The sequence below is a fragment of the Mercenaria mercenaria genome, chromosome 1 (genome assembly GCF_021730395.1).
Source record: "Mercenaria mercenaria strain notata chromosome 1, MADL_Memer_1, whole genome shotgun sequence".
NCBI classification, from domain to species: Eukaryota; Metazoa; Mollusca; class Bivalvia; order Venerida; family Veneridae; genus Mercenaria; species Mercenaria mercenaria.
In genome coordinates, this window is record NC_069361.1 from 3,191,034 (window position 1) to 3,217,400 (window position 26,367).

At 36.9% G+C, this 26,367-nt stretch overlaps 1 protein-coding gene and 1 long non-coding RNA gene across 3 annotated transcripts; both read left to right on the forward strand.

The window, feature by feature from the left end:
* LOC123545160 (uncharacterized) lies at positions 1-25,915 on the forward strand. Of its 2 annotated transcripts, none has more exons than XM_045331471.2 (8): positions 1-292; positions 4,618-4,791; positions 5,157-5,215; positions 5,718-5,824; positions 13,261-13,364; positions 15,034-16,974; positions 17,934-18,062; positions 21,403-25,915. In XM_045331471.2, the coding sequence occupies exons 1-8, from the start codon at positions 139-141 to the stop codon at positions 21,789-21,791; spliced, it is 3,057 nt and encodes a 1,018-aa protein (XP_045187406.2). In that variant the 5' UTR covers positions 1-138; the 3' UTR covers positions 21,792-25,915. The 2 variants fall into 2 exon arrangements, with proteins under 2 accessions (XP_045187406.2, XP_045187407.2); XM_045331472.2 differs by having other exon boundaries at positions 4,621-4,791.
* LOC128555549 (uncharacterized) lies at positions 6,327-8,554 on the forward strand. Its single transcript, XR_008370156.1, has 2 exons — positions 6,327-7,547; positions 7,960-8,554. It is a non-coding gene; the product is annotated as an uncharacterized LOC128555549 (long non-coding RNA).
* Positions 25,916-26,367: the final 452 nt, after the last annotated feature.

The following is a 26,367-nucleotide window of genomic DNA, read 5'->3' on the forward strand; positions in this document are numbered from 1 at the left end:
AAGCCTCTGTCTGATGCAGAGGGATTTCCAAAACGTCTGTCACGTTTGGAATAAAAATATTTTGCCATAATTATGCGAACTATACGTCAATGTTACTGCATGCAAGACTGTCCTGTCTGTAATTTAATGCTGTGAAATATGCGAACTAGGTCGGAAGCTAGAATACCCACGAAATCTACGAAAGTAAAACTTATCTCCTCTAAAAAGAACCTGCAGCAACTTCAAAATTCAAGCCCATCTCCAAGACATCTGAAGCAACCACAGTCAGCTAAAAGTGAAACAACTACATCACGTGAGAAAATAACCAGTTCACTTGCAGAATTGCCATCTATTCGATTCTTATTGTCCATTTTTGTTACGGAGGCTAATCGACGTTCAGATTGTTTTATATTTGTGACAGGCAATCTAAATGTCAAAACTTTGAAGGACCAAAATAATGGAGGGTAAATCACAGTACACAGCCACGTAAAGTTATTGGTTTTATTGCTTGCGCATATCGGCGTGTTAAACGTTAATCGTGTGTAGTACATTACATACATACTTAGGTTTAAATCACCAGAAAATTCGTAAATTTGGATATTATTTGATAATTTTTACATAAATCAATGAGGAATTGAATTCCCTTTCGAAACATTAAGTTTAATTTGAATTTATGGCCAATTCGTGAAATAATCGACATTTAAACCGATAGCATGTAAAGCGTTTCATCGGAAATTGCTTCAATTATTTTGGTCTTTCAAGTGTTTGACATGAGTGGGGATATTGCCCATATGAAAAAATTATATCTCAATATTTCCTAAGATCGCGACAAATTAGTTGGACTAGGCCGAGGCGATCTGCATGATGTTTTTTTTTTTTTATTTAACGTCGCACCGACAAAAGATATGTCATATGACGACTTTCCAGCTTTTAATGGTGGAGGAAGACCCCAGATGCCCCTCTGTGCATTAATTCATCACGAGCGGGCATCTGGGTAGAACCTCCGACCTTCCATAAACCAGCTGGATGGCTTTCTCACATGAAGAATTCAACGCCCAGAGTGAGGCTCGTACCCACATCGATTAGGGGCAAGTGATTTGAAGTCAGTGACGTTAACCACTCGGCCACGGAGGCCCCCGATCTACATGATGTTCTTGCACAAATTTGTGCCGACTATTTTTGTTGTTCGCATGACAGTCACGCCTGGAAAGTTGTGCTAATTATATTTGTTAATCCATACGACTAATCATACTGTAAGAAATACTTCCATTCTGAAAGAGCAGTGAGTATTAATGTGAAAACCTGGGCGGGCGGTTGGCATCCAAATGTCCGCTCTCTTAAGTCTAACAGTTTTCATCCAAATTTCACCAAACTTGCTGACAATATTTGTTGGTACAATATCTTGGCCAGGTTCTGAAACCACCCAAATCGCTGCATGCACTCTTGGATTATGGCCCTTTAATTACTTGTAAAACTGCGAATTTAGCCTTGAACAGTTTTCGTCTGATCTTCACCAAACTTGCAGACAATGTTTGTGAGCATAATATCTCGCCCAAATTTGATAACCACCCAAATCGTCCCAGGCACTCTAGAATTAGGCCCTTGAACTACTCGAAATCTGCGAAATTAGCTTTGTCCATTCAAACAGGATCAATTTATGATACGTAACTGAATATTTAGACAGGCATATTTTGTGACAGTCAAGCACAGGGTTGTCAAAATAAGCCGATTGCCGATGCAAACTATCGTTTCAAATCGCTAAAAAATGTGTTCAAATTTCGTCAACAATGATCTTTCATACCGGATGTTTTTTTCACAAGGTGTGCGTTTGATTCATACGGGAACATGCAATCGAACACTGTTCTGGCGAATCATTTGACCGTTGCCGTAGTCGTGTCTACGTACGGTACACCGTTCCAGTTTCCACCGGAATTGTAATCAAGTGCGCCCAAAACATGCAATGCAAATGGCCGAAAAAGGGAAGGAAAACAAGAAAAAACGAAGTCCAGGCCTGTCGGTTTTACAGTAGATCAAGGTCATGGTCAGTCAGCCTACTGTGAATGTTTTTTGTATGCATCAGTGCAGTTTTCAACTTCAATTAAATTCGTACAGGAGTCAACTCGTCCCTACCGAGAAAAGAAAACCTACGTGCACACCGGGAACATTGGAATTTATTGCCAAAATGTTAATTTTTATTAATTTAAAAGAGGATGAAAATTTCATATACAGGGCTCCAGATAAGATGCGTATTAGCATAAATTACGCTTTGAAATAATGCATATACGCATGTCTGATAATTTTTAAGCGTATAAAAACATATACGAAATAACAAACGCACGCAATGACTTTTTACTGGCGTAAAGAAAATCTGAATCGTCTGGATGCTTTATGTAACAGAGCACAGTCTGCATTAATTCTCCCACACTGAACGTACACACGCATTGAATGGTACTCTATAAACCTAGGTTTAACTATTTTTTACACTCAATGTCTGCGTATATCAAATAGTTGTGACTTCCTATTGTTGGTAGTGTATTTTAAAGCGGTGTTGATTTAAAATATCAACTTCCAGTGCGGAATAAACAAAAATGTCTCTTTCTAAGAATGCATGTATAAGTGAACAAACACTCTACGCATTCTTAAACCAACAAGACTGATCCCCAAAACATAGCTAAAGGTATATTGAATATTCTATTTTATTCGGTAGCGAGTGTGAAGCCAAAGCAAGCCAAGGGAAAAAAGAAGCAAAAACTTAAATGATGAATTGGAACTAAACTGCAAACAAATGCATGGGTGTTACAACCAATAAATATGTTATAAAACTGATTTCTGTTTTTTTCACATTAATAAATTTTCAGGAGTAAAATTACTTCTAGTCAATTTCAGATTTTACCATTTTACTCATTCACAAAAAATATGTTGAGTAAATACTCATTGGTCAAAAAAATTATCTGGAGCTCTGATTTTATAATAAACCAAACTTATACAGAATAAGGTACAGGTTCCACGTATCCGAAAAATGTTCGATCCCAAAACACAGGTTCGGCTTTTTAAACAGAAATTTGGCAAATTAAATAGCAATTGCTAGAAGTTTTCTTTACTTTTCCAACTATTTAACATCAATTTAACTTTCTGAGTGAAAAATGGGAATTGTTAGCCTCAGAATTTGGAAAATAGCCACAGTTTTGCATTTGTCAGTTAAAAGCTACCAAGCATAGAAAGAAAAAAAGAAAGATATTTTGTAATGCAAAAATGTGTTGTCAAAATCTCTAAAATGCAGGAGCTTAAAGGGGGGCTTTGCCCCCCTGGTCCACCCACCAGGGCTTCACACTGGACCTACAAGGGGACCTGAGCGGCCCCCTTGACCCCCGACGGATCTGTTGGATTTCATTTCTAATCTGTTCATCTCATACATTTTGACAACCCTGCCGTTCACAAAATGATTCTTGCCTAAACTATTTTGCATATTTTGGGCAGACAACTGTAGCACTCTTGGGCATGCTTCAGGGGCATTTGTCACTAAAAGTGACAGCTCTTGTTTTAATTCCTTACATAAACATATCTTTAAACAAGAATGATGCAACATGGAACAATATATGCCCGGTGAAAATGTTTGATAGAATAATATTTTAAGACCAAATCAATGGTATAAATTAACACAAGCTGGTCAGAAGTTTGACAATACATGGTTCCATAACCTTGAATTACTCTAATAACAATTGATACAAGTCCTAATCTTTTATCAGTTCATTCTGTATATGTGAAAAGTTAGATTTTTTTAAGGAGTCATCCCTTAATGTTGTTAATCACTGCACAAATCATAGCCTGGACTCCTATAATTTGACTTTGGCAGAGATTGCTATAGAAATTTCGAAACATGATCTTGTTATCAAATTAATGCATATATTTCTGGAATTCTGTGAAAGATTGAGTTGTACTAACAGGATTCCACCTAGTTAAATCTTTGATTACTAGACAAGTAGATTACGTTTCAGTTGTACTTTTCCTGTGAAAAAGAATTATTTAATTGCGTTGTTTATTGCAGATCTTTGTTTATTTTCTTTGTGTTCTTAGCTCGACTATTCAAAGAATAGTAGAGCTATTGGACTTACCCATGCGTCAGTGTCCGCGTCCCGATTTGGTTTTGTATGTAAGCTGGTATCTCAGTAACCACTTGTGGGAATGGATTGAAACTTCACACACTTATTCAATAACTCTATTTTGATTTTTTACAAAATTATGCCCCTTTTTCAACTTAGAAATTCTTGGTTAAGGTTTTGTATGTAAGCTGGTATCTCAGTAACCACTTGTGGGAATGGATTGAAACTTCACACACTTATTCACTGTCATGAGCTGATAAGCACTGTGAAGGTTCCATAACCCTTTTTCCCATTTTTACAGAATTATGCCCCTTCTTCAGCTTGTATTCATTCAATTGACATTTTGTGTCGATTTGCTGTAAAACCCAAGTCACTCACTCAATTGACAAGGCTGTTGAATAGTCCAGCGTTGCTGTCCTCTGACAGCTCTTGTTTGAGATTACTGTTATTTAACTTTTAGAAATCAAATTAATGATTCGTCTTTAAGGTTATTATGCATGGAGAGAGTTTAAAATAATTGAGCTGATTTTTTTTCCAGCAGCTGTACAGCATGAGACTGGAGTGAGAAATGTGAAGTTAATGTCACCAAGGAGTAGAAATATAGCACAGACCCCTGGTAGAGATGATGTCCTGTGTTCACAGCATTTTGATTCACAGATGGTGGTTGGCTGGGATTGTAATTCCCCTGATACTCTGAGAGGAATAAAGAGGAGTATGTCTTCTGTATTTGTAAAGAAAATGTAGATATTTTAGTCTTCCTCCAGCTTGAGAATAAATAAAAGATCTGTATTGAAATTGTAAGATTATAGCTTTGGTGTCCCAAAACTGCACCAGTAGTTGAAAATGTGATTGTCTCCATCAAGAATTTTGGGAGTACTTCGTGATTACAGCTTAATTTTCTTCATAACCTAGAATAAGATATTCGCGCAAACTTTATCTGTCATGTTCACACTTTGGTTCGAAAAACCTTGATTGGACAGCCCCTGTAACATTCAGATTTTGGCTATCTGACTCCAGTTATATTTCATGCAAACATTCTATCTACTGTATGTAAGGAATGTTTTGGTTTTTGTTCAGTTTCAGGTCCAGATCATGATGATGTTTCAGACCTTGTGATGAGATTGATCGGCCAGGAAGTAAGTAGACACTCACAATCACATGATAGGTATTTACCAAACTTAGTTCATGGTTAGGTTCCATTTTGGAAAAAATATCAAACAACACCAAAGCATGGAAAGGAAGGGGTTTCTTTTAAATTAAAAATTAACAGTTTTTAAAACATATATATTTCTTTAAGAAACAATTGTTAATATTTACTGATATATGCATTTACTTCTGGAAAAGTATTGCATAAAGGGGCCATATTTGCAGACAGTTCATCACCTAAAGAAACACCTTTTTCAAAGAACTATCTCTTCTTCATTTTGATACATTTGCAGTAATGTTCCGGAGATATCCAGTTGCTCACAACATCTGTTGGACAAGTAATTGTTGGTAAAGATGTTGTTTGTTTACTAAATATTTCTGTGGTTTGGAGATACACTGCTAACCCTTTATGACTGTTGTAAATATTTCTAAATTTATGTATCTTATTTTTCATGTTGATTGCTAAGTGTTTATAAGCGTAACCTATTACAGACAGATGATGAAGTATTTACTAAGCATAGTACTCCACCATTGTTGGGTGTGTGGAAGGAAGATAGTGAGGACAAGCTTCTTGATGACAAGACTGTTGTAGCACAACGGTAAAGTACTTTCCTTTATGCTTTATCGTTAAGTTACCATGGCAGACAGGAATTCATGGGTTAAATGAGTTCTTGCTGAGGATTTTTATTCAGCACAAAGTCCTCAAGGTGAACTGTTGTGATCATTCAGTATCTGTCACCATCTGTTTGGCTTCCATTCACATTTTGTTCAAACTGAAACATCTCCTTTGAAACCATTCCATGGAAGTTGATGATAGGATGGCATAGATGTTACTTGGATAGTTGTATTCCCAAATCATTCAAAGGGTTTTGCTTTGCTTCAAATAAGGTCTTTATAGCTAAACATAGAAAAACATCAAGCGATATTTCCTCATGAAATACTGGTCTCATTTTGAAATATTTCTTTAAAGCAGATGAGATTTCCTGTGAAACCTTTTAGATAGATAGAGCGCATAATGATGTTATTATTTTTTTTATGCCCCCGGCATCTACTGATGCAGGAGGCATATAGTGATTGTCCGTCCGTTCGTTCGTCCGCCCGTACGAGGTTAACCAAATGCGACCGTTCCGTCTAGCATCAATACCCCTTACTAGAATGACTTACTAATGCAGATGTAACCTGTGACCATTCCTCCTCTTCAGACATCACCTGACCTCAGTTTGACCTTGACCATGACCACATTTTGGACTTAGGTTGCTTTATATGGGCCATCTCTTGGTTAACCAAATGGGACCGTTTCGTCTAGCATCAATACCCCTTACTAGAATGAATTGATACTAATGCAGATGTAACCTGTGACCATTCCTCATCTTCAGACATCACCTGACCTCAACAGGGTTCTAGCCAGGCTATTATCGCCTGTCGCGTGCGACATGCCTTCAGGCTTTGAGTTGTATATTCGACATCCCTTATTTCCCCCGTCATCCCTTAATTGCCAAAGCGACATGTCTTAAACGCATTCCAATAAACACCTCGATTAATCCGATAGTGTATTTGAAAGTTTACCACGTGCTCACCCGATAGTTCAGGTAAAGCGATGTCAGTTAAGATATACGATAAACCAGTGACAGCTTCCTACGTAGAAACGTGTGACGTAAATTTCATCGTAGCTCCGCCTTTAAATCCTTTGACAGACGGTATCTTGTGATGTGTACATGAAAGTGTTTTAAGATTTTTTATGTTATCAGAAAGGTCTATCAGAAAGTTACAGATGACTTTCAACAATTATTGTCCGAATGTTTTTCGCAATCAAGAAAAGACAATGAAAGGTACTAAGTCAAAAATTGTGCAACACGTTAAAATGATTTTGAACAATTCTCGGCGTAATATTAATGTTTTTCTCATGTATGAATTGTGTTTTCTCGGGTGGAATATCGAAAAGACCATCATGAATGCCAGAATTAATGTTTTCTGTCGTCACTTTCAAAATAGAACTTGTAGAGAAAAGTTTGAAATATTGTGGATGTATTACTTAATTACTGATAATGCCTGGAAATAAACGTAAATCAGGGAGTGGGACATTGTTAAATATGAACTGTTTCAAGAAGAACAGTGTTAGTGACTCAGTAATAGAGGAGAGGAGACAGTGAGATGTGAAAAGCGAGACGAAGCTGTGAATGACATTCTTCCTGGACCAGGTACACCAGAGAAAACGGTCACAAATTCAGAATCCCACCCAGCCACGCCAGATGACCAAAGGAAATCGGGCATTGATCCAAAATGGAAACAAGCGTTTCCCTGGATGACAGTTCTCAGAGAACGGTAATTTAAATCATTTTTAAGTAATCCCAAAAATACTGAACGGTCTATTGAATGTATCATATCGTATGTATCAAGCGATTTGTGAACGTATTAAAAAGAAGTGCAAACCATCAGTTGTTAAACAAATTATAAGAAGACCACATTTTATATTTCAAATCTGATTCCTTTGGGGAAAAAAGATTGGACATGCATACTTAGAAAATAGGGAGGAAGAGTTGATGACTAACTAGAAATTAAGTTGTCATGGCTTTACACACAGGGCTATGCTTTATGTGTTTGTGTCTTTTTTTTTTTTAGATATAAGTTCTTGAAATTCATTAAAAAAAACATTTAGATCTCTTATCATAGCAGTGACGGTCGGGATCCCTTTGGCTATGCAAAAAACAAAATTGTTTTAAATTCTTTATTTCAGGCCAAGGTATGTTGTGTTCAGTATGTGTAAAGCACTAGAGAAGGCCAAAGAAGTGTACTTCAATAAGGCGATCATCTTTAGTAAATCATAAGGACTCAGACTCGCACAAGAAAGCAGTGGTATTTGACATTGCAGAAGCAAAAACAGGTGGGGGGATCGAGGCTTGTTTTGTGAGGGAAGAAAACATGTGAACCGTGAGGCAATTACAGCATCTATGACACTGCTTTACTTTCCTTGATGGAGGAAATTCCCCACACCACCAAACACAAACCTTTAGTTGATGTAGCTAAGACATTAGGAGTGGATGTTCTAAATAGTTTGGAGAAGGGGGATAACGCCAAGTACACAAAATTGATAAGTTTACGTTGTCATTCAGCAAATAAATTCCACAGGAACAGAAGACTGAAACTTTAATGTGCAGTGCTAAAACTGTGTTGTTGTAAGTAAAATAAATAGTGAACATTTTCAGAAACTTAAAATGGTTAAGTTTACATTGTCATTCAGCAAACAAACTCCGGAGGAATTTTTTATGACACATTATCTCTATTTGTTCTTGTTGAGCATGTAAATGATGCTTATTAAACATTGAAAATAACACTGTGTTTTTCACTCTGAAATGCACCAGAATGCACCAAAAGAGTTGCAGTAATACAAAATTTTCTGGGGGTAGCCCCCCATACCCCCCCCCCCCTCCCCAGCAGGAGGGGGTACCCCTCCCGCACCCACCCCTTTGTCGACTTGACTCCTTTCAAAAATACCATTCAGCAACTTGCCTTCACAAAATCCTGGCTAGAACCCTGCTCAATTTGACCTTGAACTTGACCTCGTTTTGGACTTGGGTTGCTTTGTATCGACAAGGATGCCAACGGGGGCATCAAGCGTTTATTGAACGCAGTATGGTTTTTAGCTCACCTGTCACAAAGTGACAAGGTGAGCTTTTGTGATCGCGCAGTGTCCGTCGTCCGTCGTCCGTCCGTGCGTCCGTCCGTAAACTTTTTGCTTGTGACCACTCTAGAGGTCACATTTTTCATGGGATCTTTATGAAAATTGGTCAGAATGTTCATCTTGATGATATCTAGGTCAAGTTCAAAACTGGGTCACGTGCGGTCAAAAGCTAGGTCAGTAGGTCTAAAAATAGAAAAACCTTGTGACCACTCTAGAGGTCACATTTTTCATGTGATCTTCATGAAAGTTGGTCAGAATGTTCATCTTGATGATATCTAGGTCAAGTTCGAAACTGGGTCACGTGCGGTCAAAAACTAGGTCAGTAGGTCTAAAAATAGAAAAACCTTGTGACCACTCTAGAGGTCACATTTTTCATGGCATCTTCATGAAAGTTGGTCAGATTGTTCATCTTGATGATATCTAGGTCAAGTTTTAAACTGGGTCACGTGCGGTCAAAAACTAGGTCAGTAGGTCTAAAAATAGAAAAACCTTGTGACCACTCTAGAGGTCACATTTTTCATGGGATCTTCATGAAAGTTGGTCAGAATGTTCATCTTGATGATATCTAGGTCAAGTTCGAAACTGGGACACGTGGAGTCAAAAACTAGGTCAGTAGGTCTAAAAATAGAAAAACATTGTGACCACTCTAGAGGTCACATTTTTCATGGGATCTTTATGAAAGTTGGTCGGAATGTTCATCTTGATGATATCTAGGTCAGATTCGAAACTGGGTCACGTGCCTTCAAAAACTAGGTCAGTAGGTCTAAAAATAGAAAAACCTTGTGACCACTCTAGAGGTCACATTTTTCATGGGATCTTCATGAAAGTTGCTCAGAATGTTCATCTTGATGATATCTAGGTCAAGTTCGGAACTGGGTTACGTGCGGTCAAAAACTAGGTCAGTAGGTCTAAAAATAGAAAAACCTTGTGACCACTCTAGAGGTCACATTTTTCATGGGATCTTCATGAAAGTTGGTCAGAATGTTCATCTTGATGATATCTAGGTCAAGTTCGAAACTGGGTCACGTGCGGTCAAAAACTAGGTCAGTAGGTCTAAAAATAGAAAAACCTTATGACCACTCTAGAGGTCACATTTTTCATGGGATCTTCATGAAAGTTAGTCAGAATGTTCATCTTGATGATATCTGGGTCAAGTTCGAAACTGGGTTACGTGCGGTCAAAAACTAGGTCAGTAGGTCTAAAAATAGAAAAACCTTGTGACCACTCTAGAGGTCACATTTTTCATGGGATCTTTATGGAAGTTGGTCAGAATGTTCATCTTGATGATATCTAGGTCAAGTTCGAAACTTGGTCACGTGCCTTCAAAAACTAGGTCAGTAGGTCTAAAAATAGAAAAACCTTGTGACCACTCTAGAGGTCACATTTTTCATGGGATCTTCATGAAAGTTGGTCAGAATGTTCATCTTGATGATATCTGGGTCAAGTTCGAAACTGGGTCACGTGCGGTCAAAAACTAGGTCAGTAGGTCTAAAAATAGAAAAACCTTGTGACCACTCTAGAGGTCACATTTTTCATGGGATCTTTATGAAAGTTGGTCAGAATGTTCATCTTGATGATATCTAGGTCAAGTTCGAAACTGGGTCACGTGCCTTCAAAAACTAGGTCAGTAGGTCTAAAAATAGAAAAACATTGTGACCACTCTAGAGGTCACATTTTTCATGGGATCTTCATGAAAGTTGGTCAAAAACGATGTCATACTCAAAACTGGGTCATGTGGGAAGAGGTGAGCGATTCAGGACCATCATGGTCCTCTTGTTTTTTGTACATTACGTATATGATAAGGTACAATGTACAGCAAAGTTTGAATTTGGTTACAATTTTTAGCTCACCTGTCACAAAGTGACAAGGTGAGCTTTTGTGATTGCGCGGTGTACGTCGTCCATCGTCCGTCCGTGCGTCCGTCCGTGCGTGCGTCCGTCCGTCCGTAAACTTTTGCTTGTGACCACTCTAGAGGTCACATTTTTCATGGGATCTTTATGAAAGTTGGTCAGAATGTTCATCTTGATGATATCTAGGTAAAGTTCGAAACTGGGTCACGTGCCTTCAAAAACTAGGTCAGTAGGTCTAAAAATAGAAAAACCTTGTGACCTCTCTAAAGGCCATATATTTCACAAGATCTTCATGAAAATTGGTCAGAATGTTCAACTTGATGATATCTAGGTCAAGTTCGAAACTGGGTCACGTGCCATCAAAAACTAGGTCAGTAGGTCTGAAAATAGAAAAACCTTGTGACCTCTCTAGAGGCCATATATTTCACAAGATCTTCATGAAAATTGGTCAGAACATTCATCTTGATGATATCTAGGTCAAGTTCGAAACTGGGTCATGTGCCATCAAAAACTAGGTCAGTAGGTCAAATAATAGAAAAACCTTGTGACCTCTCTAAAGGCCACATTTTTCATGGGATCTGTATGAAAGTTGGTCTGAATGTTCATCTTGATGATATCTAGGCCAAGTTCGAAACTGGGTCACGTGCGGTCAAAAACTAGGTCAGTAGGTCTAAAAATAGAAAAACCTTTTGACCTTTCTAGAGGCCATATATTTCATGAGATCTTCATGAAAATTGGTCAGAAGATTCACCTTGATGATATCTAGGTCAAGTTCGAAAGTGGGTCACGTGCCTTCAAAAACTAGGTCAGTAGGTCAAATAATAGAAAAACCTTGTGACCTCTCTAGAGGCCATATTTTTCATGGGATCTGTATGAAAGTTGGTCTGAATGTTCATCTTGATGATATCTAGGTCAGTTTCAAAAGTGGATCACGTGCCATCAAAAACTAGGTCAGTAGGTCAAATAATAGAAAAACCTTGTGACCTCTCTAAAGGCCATATTTTTCATGGGATCTGTATGAAAGTTGGTCTGAATGTTCATCTTGATGATTTCTAGGTCAAGTTCGAAACAGGGCCATGTGCGGTCAAAAACTAGGTCAGTAGGTCTAAAAATAGAAAAACCTTGTGACCTCTCTAGAGGCCATACTGATGAATGGATCTTCATAAAAATTGGTCAGATGTTCACCTTGATAATATCTAGGTCAAGTTTGAAACTGGGTCACGTACCTTAAACAACTAGGTCAGTAGGTCAAATAATAAAAAAACCTTGTGACCTCTCTAGAGGCCATACTTTTCATGGGATCTGTATGAAAGTTGGGCTGAATGTTCATCTTGATGATATCTAGGTCAAGTTTGAAATTGGGTCAACTGCGGTCAAAAACTAGGTCAGTAGGTCTAAAATTATTAAAATCTTTTGACCTCTCTAGAGGCCATATTTTTCAATGGATCTTCATGAAAATTGATCTGAATGTTCACCTTGATGATATCTAGGTCAGTTTCGAAACTGGGTCACATGCGGTCAAAAACTAGGCCAGTAGGTATAAAAATAGAAAAACCTTGTGACCTCTCTAGAATGAGATCTTCATGAAAATTAGTGAGAATGTTCACCTTGATGATATCTAGGTAAAATTCAAAACAGGGTCACGTACCTTCGAAACTAGGTCAATAGATCAAATAATAGAAAAACCTTGTGACCTCTCTAGAGACCATATTTTTCAATGGATCTTCTTGAAAATTGGTCAGAGTTTTTATCTTGATAATATCTAGGTCAAGTTCAAAACTGGGTCACATGAGCTCAAAAACTAGGTCACTATGTCAAATAATAGAAAAAACGACGGCATACTCAAAACTTGGTCATGTGGGAAGAGGTGAGCGATTCAGGACCATCATGGTCCTCTTGTTTATGGAGTTAAGGCCCACTGTTGACTTTAAATTTAATTGTCCATTCAATAACACCTGAACGAATGAATGGATTGAATTCATTATACTCCCATTAAACTTTTACATGGATGTATTCTTCTCAAATCTAAAAATTTCTTTACATACATTTTACATCTGTAGAACAGGTTCTTTTTTATACTGGAAGGAGGTTTGTGGGGGTGTTATTTAGCCTGCGGAAAAGCCAAGAGTTATAGTCAAAATTGGTTTACTTGACTTGAAATAAAATGGAATGAGCTAAATATTTAACTTAAAACATTGCTTTTTTCATGATTGTCTACTTGAAAATTGCATGATGAATGAAGAGTCTAAATAATTCAGAATTTGTGCAAGAATTTAAGTTGAAGTATCATAATTTTCATATGTCTGTCTTTCTCTCAGTCACAGTGAAAGCAGCCTGCCACTAATGATATTGCAGAAGTTTTTTCAAACTTATTATGTGTGTTTGTGAATTTATGGGTAATTTCCATACAGTTACTGTATCAGGAAAGCAGTTTCTGACCTGCTGATGTTCACCATGTATTGGCAATAACCGATGCATATATTATATACTGGTTTGTAATTTGTAGGCTGAGACGTAACAGAGGGAGGCAGAGAAGAAAGAGTGGCAAAGAGTCGGCAGTGTCAAAAGAGCTACTGAGTAAACTTTCTCTTGCTCTAGATAAATGTGCAGGTGAGATAATATTTGAAGTATTTCATTAAGTTTTTATGCTCCCTAAAAGGGAAAGCATATAATGTTGCTGCTTCATCCATCTGTCCCATGCAGGAATTGAGCAAAAACTTCATACTAAGCTTCACTCCTAAGAGGTGATAGACATTATTACCTTCAAGTTCTGGTCTGATAATCTTTTACTTACTGAGTTATTGTCCTTGATTAGTATACTGATTACTATAGCACCATTTCTTGTCCATGCATTCATTAGTTTTACCAGTATTTTCTTGTTGCTCAAGGTTTCCCAGTGAGACTTTTCATGCAGTATAGAACAAAAAGTTCTTTGTTGCCAATAGAGTCTCCGCATAAATTGTGTAAGTTACAGACGATAGCGTCATTTTGAATAAAAAAGCAAGATCAAATGAAAAAGAAACTGATAATCAGACTTTGCAAAGTATCTTGTATACTGTACATAGAAAAAAAACATTATCAGATCATATTTAAACTATATCTGTGGTTACACCCTATGATGCGATGTATATGGGGCTATGTCCCTGTTGGTGGTTTTTTCAGTCTTTTCATAGTGTCCATTCCGTATCTTCTTAAGTGATGGGCAGATTTTCATAAAACTTGCATCAATTGTTAACCTCATCAAGGTGATTTGCAGAGCATGTAACTCAGGAGTAAGTTCTAGGCCATACTTTGAGGTCAAACAGCTTAACTTTGTGTCCCCTTCGTAATGTCTCAATCACTTGGAAGATTTCCATAAAACTGGCATCAATTAAATATCTCATCTAGAAAACATGTAGAACATAAAATTCAGGTCACTAGGTCCAAGGTCAAAGTCATACCTGTATCAAAGTGGCATCTGGAGATATTCTATGCCTTTTGTGACTGCTCTAGTTTGAATTAAAATTTTCAATATTGTCATTTTGTTGTAATGTATAGAGCCTCAAAACTATTACTACCAGTTTTTGTAGAAGACAAAGGTATCCCAAATAGTGAATGACTTATCCTCAGCATCAGTGGCCAAATGGTTATGGTTACCGACTACTTGATGAATGCTGATCCATCAAAATGCTCTCATTGATTAGTTAAATAAGTTAAAAGAGCCGTGCCATGAGAAAACCAACATAGTGGCTTTGCGACCAGCATGGATCCAGACCAGCCTGCGCATCTGCGCAGTCTGGTCATGATCCATGCTGTGCGCTATTAGTTTCTCTAATTCCATTAGGCTTTGAAAGCGAACAGCATGGATCCTGACCAGACTGCGTGGATGTGCAGGCTGGTCTGAATCCATGCTGGTCACAAAGCCACTATGTTGGTTTTCTCATGGCACGGCTCAAATATAGAGCAACTTCATACATTTTCTTCAAGTCTTTAAATAATGAGCATATAAAGCATCTGCCAGTCAACATAGAGGCTTTGATTGAACTTCAGTGGAGTCTTTGAGTTCACTTTGTTGTATGGTATCGGTACTGGTGGTTTAATCGGGAAGCTTGAACACATTTCCTTTTGTTAAACAAATACTGGTGGTTTAACTAGGAACCTTGTCCACCCCTCTTTTTGTGCCTCCAGTACTGGTGATTTAATCAGGAGATAGTCTCCGTATACTTTTATTGATTAAATTAATTGTTTTCTGTATTATTTAGAAGTCTGTTTAATCTTTACATGCCAACTTGTATTGTAGAAGTAGATGAAGGAGAAGAGAAGAGAGATGGTGATGATGAATTGTTTCTTCTTGAGGAAGAGGAGTCAACTAAACAACATAACTGTTCAGATGATTTATTTAATAGTGAAAGTAATGATGTTGAAGTAAAAACAACTCGAAGCTCATCAAGACATTTAGAACAGAAAAACACCAAAGTGGAAATAAAAAATAAAAGTGAGGAGGACAGAAATAGCTGTGCTAGATCTAATAACAGTAGTAGTAAAAGTAAAGATCAAGCTTTAGATTCAAAAACATGTGAAAATGCAGAATCCTGTGATACTATAGATAATCAAACAGATAAAAAGACAGAAGATGCTGAAGAAGACTGGAGTGATGATGAATTATTCGAGGAAGATTCATTTATTGTTAAGGCAACACAAGTGTCAACTGAAGTGAAGAAATTTGTTTCACCAGTGTTTGGCATGAAGAGGAAAAGTTCAGTTGAAGGTGGACTTCCTAAAAGCAAGTGTTCAAGGTATTCATTCCAACTTGGTGCTGATGATGGAAAAGACAATCAGAAAGACTCGGCAACTGAGAAATTTACTTATTTACAAAGTAAAAAGACAGAAAGTGGTTGTTCTAGTCACAGCAGAGGAAATGTAAATTCAGTTTCCAAACCTTGTGCTCATAATTCTATGGTTACAAAAAGTGATAATAGAAAACCAGCTGTTTATCAGTCTGTACTTTCCAGTAGAGCATCTTGCTCTAATATGAAACCTAACACAGGTGTTCAGGTGTTCAGTAGTTGTGCAAATCCCATGCCAATTAATGGTGCTAATAATAATCAAAATATGCCTTTGACTAGGCAAAGAACTTGCACAAGTTCAAATTATGTAAACAGTAATTGCAGGGTTCCTATTGTTTCTAAACCTACAAACACGCAGACTTCCAGTACATTTACAAACCTTACTTTCAAGAAACACAATAGTTTTTCTGGGACTGGATCTCAGAATTTAGTTTCATCTCGAAGACGTTCTGTATCAGGAGATAAGCAGGCTGAACTGGGAACAGGTGTGAAAAACTTCTATGGAGGCACTACTGGCTGTAATCCAGTAAAGAACGTTACAGTTAGAACAAATCCAAGTGTCTCTACGGCATGCATGACCAGAAACATAGTGAAGAACAGTGTAGCTAACACAGTTTCCCCTGTCTGTAACACCAGTGTGACCAGTCACCCTATGAAGAACAGTACAGCTAGAACATACCTAACTGTCTGTAGTAACACCAGTGTGACCAGTCACCCTATGAAGAACAGTACAGCTAGAACATACCCAACTGTCAGTAGTAACACCAGTGTGATTAGTCACCCTACAAAGAACAGTACAGCTAGAACATATCCAACTGTCTGTAGTAACACCAGTGTGATTAGTCACCCTATAAAGAACAGTACAGCTAAAACATACCCAACTGTCTGTAGTAACACCAGTGTGATTAGTCACCCTACAAAGAACAGTACAGCTAGAACATACCCAACTGTCTGTCATACAAGAATGACCTGTCAACCTATTAAGAACAGTACAACTAGAACATACCAATCTGTCTGTAACACCACTGTGAACAGTAACAAATCTTCAGTCCCCTTTTCAGACAGTAGGTCACATGCTGCAGAAACACCAAAGCTGGAAAGGAAACAGCCAAGTGTTGGAGGTTTTGATACCAGTTTAAGTGATGACCTGTTGTGTCAGCTAGCTGAACCAGATGAAATACTGGACAGTCAATGTGACGTTACTCTTACAGTTAAACCAGTGACACATGTGCCATCCACAAGTTCTTATAAGTTTGTAGACTATAAACATCCAGCAAAACAATATACATTTAAGCAAAGTCAAAAGAAATCTATTTCACCAGAAGGGAATAAACAGTGTAACAAATTAAAGGAAACAGTTACACCTGCGCCTGGAATTCATGTCAACAGAAAAGGTAAATATATAACATCATTGGTGTTGCATTAGATTGTTTCTGCTCTTTTAACTCGGGATTGGTAGCACACTAGTTTCAGTCAAGTGTTCAACCGAGTACTTTGTGAGGTGAACAGTTATCAAAGTATGTCTGGAATCATTTGTTCCTTGAAGTTGTCAGTTACTGTAAGCAAGCTAGTATAGATCTGTTACATACATTCTGCAAAATGCAAGGGGTAAGCAGTTATTTCATTTAACCTTGGCATGTTTCTTTTTCCTGATGTCTTTCTCTGGTCGTATGTACAGATGGAAATATCTGGGTTAAGGGTAACTGTTTAGGCTGTAATGAGGCACTGGAGAAATAACACAAAACAAGCACCAAATCCCATCCTCATCTACAGCTAGTGATACATTCTTTTTTTTTGCATAGATTTTTTACATATTTCAAATAATAGATTGAAAAAAGCTTTACAGAAGTGTTTGGGGAAACAACACATACACCTGCTAAGAAATGGACAAGTTTGTTAGTGCTCCAGTTGCACCCATCATTTTCATTTAATTGGTATAATACCAATGAGTAGGGATTGCCTAAATTCATACTTACAATACTGGATATGTGTCGTTTCGTCCACTCATCTTGAGTAAAATTCCCCACTCAAACAATATTGGACAAACTTGATCTGATAAAGCTAGTGTAATGTTGTTTTGTTTATCAATAGAGGAGTATAATGTTTAGCTCATGTTAGCCTCTTGATCTGGCGGGACATTATTCCATTTGGTTTCAGATCATTTGATGCAGAATGCTTAGGCAAATGCTACACATTATTTGCCATAAAACAGTATGTCTAAAGTCATTTGTCCTCTAAATTATATGGGAAAGTTGCCAGTTACTTGTGGAGTAAGTATTTGTACAGAATTCATGACAGCTGACCTTTCTTCAATGAAAAAAAATACATTTGAAAAACTGTTTTCACATTTTAGAACCAAGAACTGTACTAGAAGAATATTCTGAAGATTTGTTTGCGAGTGATGACGATGATGATATGTTGCTAGCAGATGATGATGGCCTCACAGAACCACAGATACTTGCAATGTTGGACGAAGTAGAAAGTAAGTACAGTCACACTTGCTCGAGAGACCATCTCTATTGAGAAACCACTTGCATTAAGAGAGCACTTTTATATTTCCTTTATGTACTGTTAAAGAACAAGTTATGTTGTATTAAGAGAGCACTTTCTGTCCTTCCTGTAAGTTATCATCTAATACAAGTTGCACTGTATTTTAAGCTCAACTGTTTGAAATTTTACAAATAGTAGGTCTTTCGTAATCACTGTTAGTTTACTTTTGAGCAGTTCCTCAAAAACAATTACTCCAAAAGCTAAAACTTGATATGTTTCTTTGGCATCATGGAATATACTCACCGGACAGGTCACAGAACTCTAGAATAATTTTTATCAAAGTTATGGTCCTTTTTATGTACACTGGTTTCACAGAATCTATTGGGTCAGATGCTCTTGAACTGAATAATTTGATTAAACGCCTTTTTCATGGGGTCTTTATGAAAATGCATCAGAATGTTCACCTTGATGATATCTAGGTCAAGATCGAAACTGGGTCACGTGCGGTCAAAAACTAGGTCAGTAGGTCTAAAAATAGAAAAACATTGTGACCTCTCTAGAGGCCATATATTTCACAAAATCTTCATGAAATTTGGTCAGAATGTTCACCTTGATGATATCTAGGTCAAGTTTGAAAGTGGGTCATGTGCCATGAAAAACTAGGTCAGTAGGTCAAATAATTGAAAAACCTTGTGACCTCTCTAAAGGCCATATTTTTCATGGGATCTGTATGAAAGTTGGTCTGAATGTTCATCTTGATGATATCTAGGTCAAGTTCGAAAGTGGGTCATGTGCCTTCAAAAATTACGTCAGTAGGTCAAATAACAGAAAAATCTTGTGACCACACTAAAGGCCATATTTTTCATGGGATCTGTATGAAAGTTGGTCTGAATGTTCATCTTGATGATATCTAGGTCAAGTTCGAAAGTGGGTCATGTGCGATCAAAAACTAGGTCAGTAGGTCTAAAAATAGAAAAACCTTGTGACCTCTCTAGAGGCCATACTTTTGAATGGATCTCCATGAAAATTGGTCAGAATGTTCATCTTGATGATATCTAGGTCAAGTTTGAAAGTGGGTCACGTGCCATCAAAAAGTAGGTCACTATATCAAATAATGAAAAAACGTTGTGACCTCTCTAGAGGCCATATTTTTCATGGGATCTGTATGAAAGTTGGTCTGAATGTTTATCTTGATGATATATAGGTCAAGTTTGAAACTGGGTCAACTGCGATAAAAAACTAGGTCAGTAGGTCTTAAAATAGAAAAACCCTGTGACCTCTCTAGAGGCCATACCTTTGAATGGATCTTCATGAAAATTGGTCAGAACGTTCACCTTGATGATATCTAGGTCAAGATTGAAACTGGGTCACGTGCCTTCAAAAACTAGGTCAGTAGGTCAAATAATAAAAAAACGTGACCTCTCTAGAGTCCATATTTTTCATGGGATCTGTATGAAAGTTGGTCTGAATCTTCATCTTGATGATACCTAGGTCAAGTTTGAAACTGGGTCAACTGCGGTCAAAAACTTGGTCAGTAGGTCTAAAATTAGAAAATTCTTTTGACCTCTCTAGAGGCCATATTTTTCAATGGATCTTCATGAAAATTGGTCTGAATGTTCACCTTGATAATATCTAGGTCAGTTTGGAAACTGGGTCACGTGCGGTCAAAAACTAGGCCAGTAGGTATAAAAAGAGAAAAACCTTGTGACCTCTCTAGAGGCCATGTTTTTCATGAGATCTTCATGAAAATTAGTGAGAATGTTCACCTTGATGATATCTAGGTAAAGTTCAGAACAGGGTCACGTACCTTCGAAAACTAAGTCAATAGGTCAAATAATAGAAAAACCTCATGACCTCTCTAAAGGCCATATTTTTCAATGGATCTTCATGAAAATTGGTCAGAATTTTTATCTTGATAATATCTAGGTCAAGTTCAAAACTGGGTCACAGGAGCTCAAAAACTAGGTCACTATGTCAAATAATAGAAAAAACAACGTCATACTCAAAACTGGGTCAAGTGGGAACAGGTGAGCGATTCAGGACCATCATGGTCCTCTTGTTATACAATGACATATTCAGTGGCATTGTACATAATAATAATAACAATATTAATAATGACAATAATAATAATAACCTTATTTTAACAAACAATCATGACCGCACCCCTCCCCTTAAGGACATTTTACCCCTATTGCGAATACCAGTGCTTAAAGCATCACATGGTACACCCAGACGGGCTGCATATAGAGGTTCAAACCCCTCCCTGGTTAATGGTGTCATCATACACTATTTAAAAAAGAAATACTACACACTACCCTACCCATACAGCCTGTACCAACAAGTGTGTATAATTAAACAGACCTTGGAAATATAAATGTTGAAATGTAAAACCTGTTACAAAAATTTAAAAACTACATCTATCACCTGTTTTCGCATAATAAACAGTTATCAAAAATTTAAAACAATGCCTCGAAATCTCTGAAATACAGTGTCTTAAGATTTTTTTTTAATTTGTCGAGTGATTTACTTTTGCGTACATTGTAGTTTTTACTTCTAACGGCAGTTCATTCCAAAGTTTTGGACCAATAGTACAGAAACTTCTATCGTTGACTCCATGTCACTGTTACTAAAAATAAAAATTTGTTTTTTTTTTGCTGAATAACCAGTAAAGAATAAGATATTGTGACCAAACTTGGAATATTAGAAGCTTGCATGGAGGTCATGATTTTAGCTGTATTTGGGTCAAGGTCAAGATCATTGTTACTAAAAACAGAAAAATGGTTTTCTCATAGTACCTTCAGTTAGAAATAAGATAAGAAGACCAAACTTGGTAAACAGTAGCTTTTATAAAAACCCGTTTTTGGTTACAAAACTAGGGTCAAGGTCTAGGACAGTGATACTGAAAATAGAACAAAATATTTTTGGTTAGGAATGAGATATAATCTTCACATTAAACTTTGTACTAAGGTATTTTTGCACAGAGACCAAGGTTTAGTTGCATTTGGAATGCGTTGGTCAAGGTCATTGTTGCACATGTACTTACAATATATAAAATCTGTTTTCCTAGAAGATAGTGAGGAAGTATGTCAGCTGTTTCAGCTTAGTAATTTGACTATGGAATGAGCCATTTGGACCAAACTGACATCTGTTTTGAAAATATAAGCACTTTCTGTAGGCAGACAATGATTTTTAGAGTGAATGCTGGGGATAATATTTTACTGAATTTGCTTGTCATTTCAAATTGCTGGAAGTCCCAGAGTGATCAGTTGTCTTTGATTTATAGATGAGAACTTTTGACATGTCTGTTAGTTTCATATCTTGATTTTCTTCAGTGTTGGCAACACAACAGCATAACAGTCAAAGAAGTAATCAGAACTTGTCTAATTTTATTGGAGGCAAGGGCCAAAATGTTAGCAAAACTCCTATATCAAACCATGTACAAGACTTTAAAACCAGTCAGAGACAATCGGTCAAGAAATATGAGACCTCAGATCATGGAACAGACCTAGATCATAGAGTAGACCTTGCAGGGAGTCAAGGTCAGCTGGTAGGGAGTCAAGGTCAGCTAGCAGGTAGCCAAGGTCAGTTGGCAGGAAGCCAGGGTCAACATGCAGGTAGCCAAGGTCACAGCAGTAGTCAGTCAAAGTATTCGCCAGCAGAAATTGAAAGAAAGAAACAGGAAGCCATGGAACGGAGAAAACTGAAACTTAAAAAAGTTTAGGAGCTTAAAGTTGCATTAGATATGCTAACCAATCATGAATTATTGAAGATACATACTTAGCAAATAGATTTATACTTTGGTTATAGACATTAAGCTGTGAAATGTTGTGTTGAATGCTTAACAAAATTATTAGGATTTACTGCATTTGAAATGAATTATGGATAATTATTTATTGTCCCAATACAGGTTTATCTTTTTGTGTTTTTGCATCTGACTATTTGTGTTATTGAAAATCAAATCTGTTTGCAGCAAGAATAGAAAAACTTCAGTTAGCATTTTTAATGAACAGTATTCTTTGAGATGTAAGATGCAAAACTTGTTATTTGTTGCACAACACTTTATGGTTATGTATTATTTTTATAAAGTAAAATGCATGTGCAAGGCTCTTTAAGATTTTGAAAATTAAGTTACATTAACCCCAGTAGATAGCAACATTGTAGAATATGTCTGTGTCTCAAAGGGCAAATATTCCAAATGGTACTTACATTTCACCATTATATTTTATGCCCCCTGCTGTGAAAAATGGTGGAGATTGTGAGCATATTATAGTATGTCCGAGTAAATATACCCTGTATATGTATCTGTTCATGTGTGCATGCACACATATATTTATTTGTGCACAGAACTGACTTACTTGTAATTTTTTTTTGCATCGTCTAATTTGCAATAACTTGGCAAAATAAACAACCTATCAAGGCAGTGTATCATATTTAAGGCCAGAATTCATAGCTCAAAGGTCAAGGTCACTCTTGAGACAGAATATTTAAGGTAATTTTATAGTCTCTAAAACATCTTCATGCCTGCTTGGATATTCAAGTAACTTGGCAAAAACTGTCATCAGAACAAGAGGGCTTGTTCCCTTCAATCTTAAAAGTTAATATCACTGAGGTGAAAGATAACTGATCTTTCTTGTCTCTATAACTTCTTCATGCATGTGCGGATATTAAAAATCTTGGCACAAAAATCATCACAATAACAGATGCTTCTCTTACAAGACCCATACCTCTACTTTAAAGGTCAGGTCAAACTTAAAGGTCAGAAAACTTTTGTAGGAATAAATGGGTATTCAAACAACTTGGCATAGACATTTGTCTTAACTAGACAATGTGTAGCTTGTAAGCTATGTGGTCAAGGATACCCTTGGTGAACTTGAATGAATGAATGGTTACTCGTATAAATGTACACAAATTTTCACCATAATTAGGTGAGGCGTTGCATGTGAGATTTCAAAGGTCAATGTCATTTGAATTTTTTTTCTGGTCTATAGCATTTTTATTTTTGTATAATTAGATGAATATTTTAAGTAACTTGGCATAAATATTTATCATAATGAGACAGTAAGTCAAATGTAAGGATTGAACCTATAGCTGAAAGGTCAAGTTCACACTTAACCAGTCAAAGATTCTAATCTAGTCTGAAGTTTTATTTACATAGAAGGATATTCAAGTAATTTTCCATAACAAAACAATAGAAAACATAATCATTTAATAGTGGAATAGTTATTTAATGGTCAGTTTTCATTTTATGCCCCCGGGTATATAGCTAATGAATGACCCAATTTAATTCATACTCCCACTCAAGAAACCTTGTGGCAAGATCCACAAAGTAACCTAGATATAAATTACATTGACCCTCATATGACCTTCACCTTCAAACATAATATATTTGGCTCTACAGCCGACATAAATGTTTCGCTTGGGAAACCTTGTGGCAAGACATACAAACTGACCTATATATGTATATAGATTACCTTGACTTTCATCTGTCTGTAGGAACCAGATTGCTTACAGTCCACTTAAATGTCATACTTGCACTGAACAATCCTTGTGGCAAGATCTACAAACTGACCTATATATAAATGACCTTGACTCATGACCTTCACCTTCAAACTTAAAACCTTAATAAACAACATTTTTGGTCCTACAGTCCACATAAACTTAGATCATATTCACACTCAACAAATCCTGTGGCAAAACCTACAAACTGACCTGTATATATCTATAGATGACCTTGACCATCAATATGATGATCTTCACCTTTAAACTTGTTCAGTCACATGTTCTGTTGTCAAAGTGCCATTACTCACTGGACTCGCATTTCTGTGTCCTAACCACATAGTGGAGGTATCCGTGTTGATAGTCAGTGTTCTATGGACACCTTTATAGTTAAAGTAAGAAATGTTATTTGGTAAATATTATTCAGTTTTTGTTATTTGTTATAAATATGGTGTAAGTATATAGTTAATGGAAGATTACTCCTGAAGGAAATATAAGAAAGCTAGAAATTTTGGGATTTGTTTTTACAGTTAAGACAAGTAAATGGATGGGAACAAAAAGATTTTCTGTTTCTGCTTTTGTTTTTAGCTCACCTGAGCCAAAGGTTCATGGTGAGCTTTTGTGACTGCTCAACGTGCGTTGTCCGTCTGTCAGCATTTTCAAAAAAAAAATCTTCTTGAAAAGCACTGGATAGAATTACATCAAACTTCACAGTAATGACCTTTGGGTGGTTCTTTGCAAAATTGTTCAAAGAATTAAATTCCATGCAGAACTCTGGTTGCCATGGCAACGGAAAGGAAAAACTTTAAAAATCTTCTTGTCCAAAACCGGAAGGCGTAGAGTAGAGCCTTGATATTTGGCATGTGACATCATCTTATGGTCCTCTATGAAGATTGTTCAAATAATGCCCCTGGTGTGAAAAGAGACCCCGCCTCGGGAGGTCCCAAGTTTTACATAGACTTATATAAGAAAAAACTTTAAAAATCTTCTGGTCTAAAACCACAAGACCCAGGCCTTTGATATTTGGAATGTAGCTTTGCCCAGAGGTCTTCTAACAAAATAGTTCAAATTATAAACCTGGGGTGAAAAGAGGCTCTGTCCCTTAGGGGTCTTTAATTTTACATAAACTATAGGAAAAAAACTTGAAAAATCTTCTTGCCTGAAACTACAAGACCTATGCTTTTGATGTTTTGTATGTTGCATTGCCTTGTGGTCCTCTATCAAAATTGTTCAAATTATGCCCCTGGGGTGAAAAGAGGCCCTGCCCTGGAGGTCCCAAATTTAACATAGACTTATAAAGGGGAAAAAATCTTCTTGTCGGAAAGTTCAAGGCTTAGGCCTTTGATAATTGGTATGTAGCATTGCCTAGTGGATGTCTAAGAAACTTGTTCAAATTATACCCATGGGGTGAAAAGAGGCCCTGCCCTGGAGGTCACTTGTTATATGAGTTATATAGGAATCAGTACTTCAAAAATTATCAGATCATATTTCCTAGACTGTTTAATTATAATTACCTGATGACCTTGAGTGATTAGGGGTCACCTGACTATGACCTTGACCTACCAACCTACTTTCTTGTTTTTTAAGATACAGCCTTGAAATTTGGAAGACATGTACAGTTTTGCACAACGATCTTAAAACTGACTTTCAGTGAGCAGGAATATGACCTACTGACCTACTTTCTAATATTTTAGCATCAGTTTGCCATTTTAAATGTGTAATTCATATTACTCAGGTGAGCGATTCAGGGTCATCATGACCCTCTTGTTTCAACTCCAACCAACAGAACTGGAAAAGGTCAGATACTTGTCACCACATTTATATTAAACTATGCACCCATCAACATTACAACTGGAATTACTATAAACTTGTGTTGAAAACTATGAGTGTGATTCAGTAAGAAATGCTATTGTTTAAATATCTGTTAAAGTACATAGAATAAATCTAAATCAAATTTATCACTTCAAAGGGTGACTCTAAGGAAAGACAAGAAGCACATATGAACAAACTCCATGTATCAGTATTTCCCCAGGACTTCCAGTCTGCAGCCGAGCTATTCTAGGGAAAATTAGAACTGACTGAAATTACATTATAAATATTTGATAACAGCAATTGGTAATGCTTATTTGTTTCCAAATTTATTTTGTCTGATAGCTTTATGTAAGCTTAAAAGATGTCAGGTATTGCATTATCCAAAACCATACATTTACTTGTTTGCTGCTTAGTAATGCAGTCTTATTTAATAATGTAAAAAAAAAATTCTACAAAACTCTTCTGTTGCTAGATGCAAATTATCACAGAAATGTTGCTATGTGAAACAAATGCTTCCAATAAAGTTATGAAAAAACATTTTTACAGTTTGTTTGTAAAAGACATATGCCCATAATGATTGCTTGTTGAAGGCAACTAGGTATGTAACTTTGTTTTCTGATATACCTTGATCCAGTGACCCCTGAACTTATAAGGGTCAGTCACTTATCACAGTCAATCATCCTATGAAGTCTGACAACTGCAGGTCAAAGCTTTCAATCTGAAACACTGACCTTTGGCTTACTAAATCCCAAAAAAGGGGTCATCTGACCAAAAGCAGTTGTCGAACAAAGTTTGACAATTGTAGGCAAAACCATTCCCCAGTTATTGATTAGAAACTATTTTCAGTTTAAAGGTCGGCCTGACCTTGAACTTTAACCCACTGGCTCCAGACAGGAAGTCAGCCACTGACCGAAGGCAATCGTCCTATGAAGTTTGACTGGTGTAGATATATAGTCTACCCATAGACAGACCCCAACAAACAAACAGCG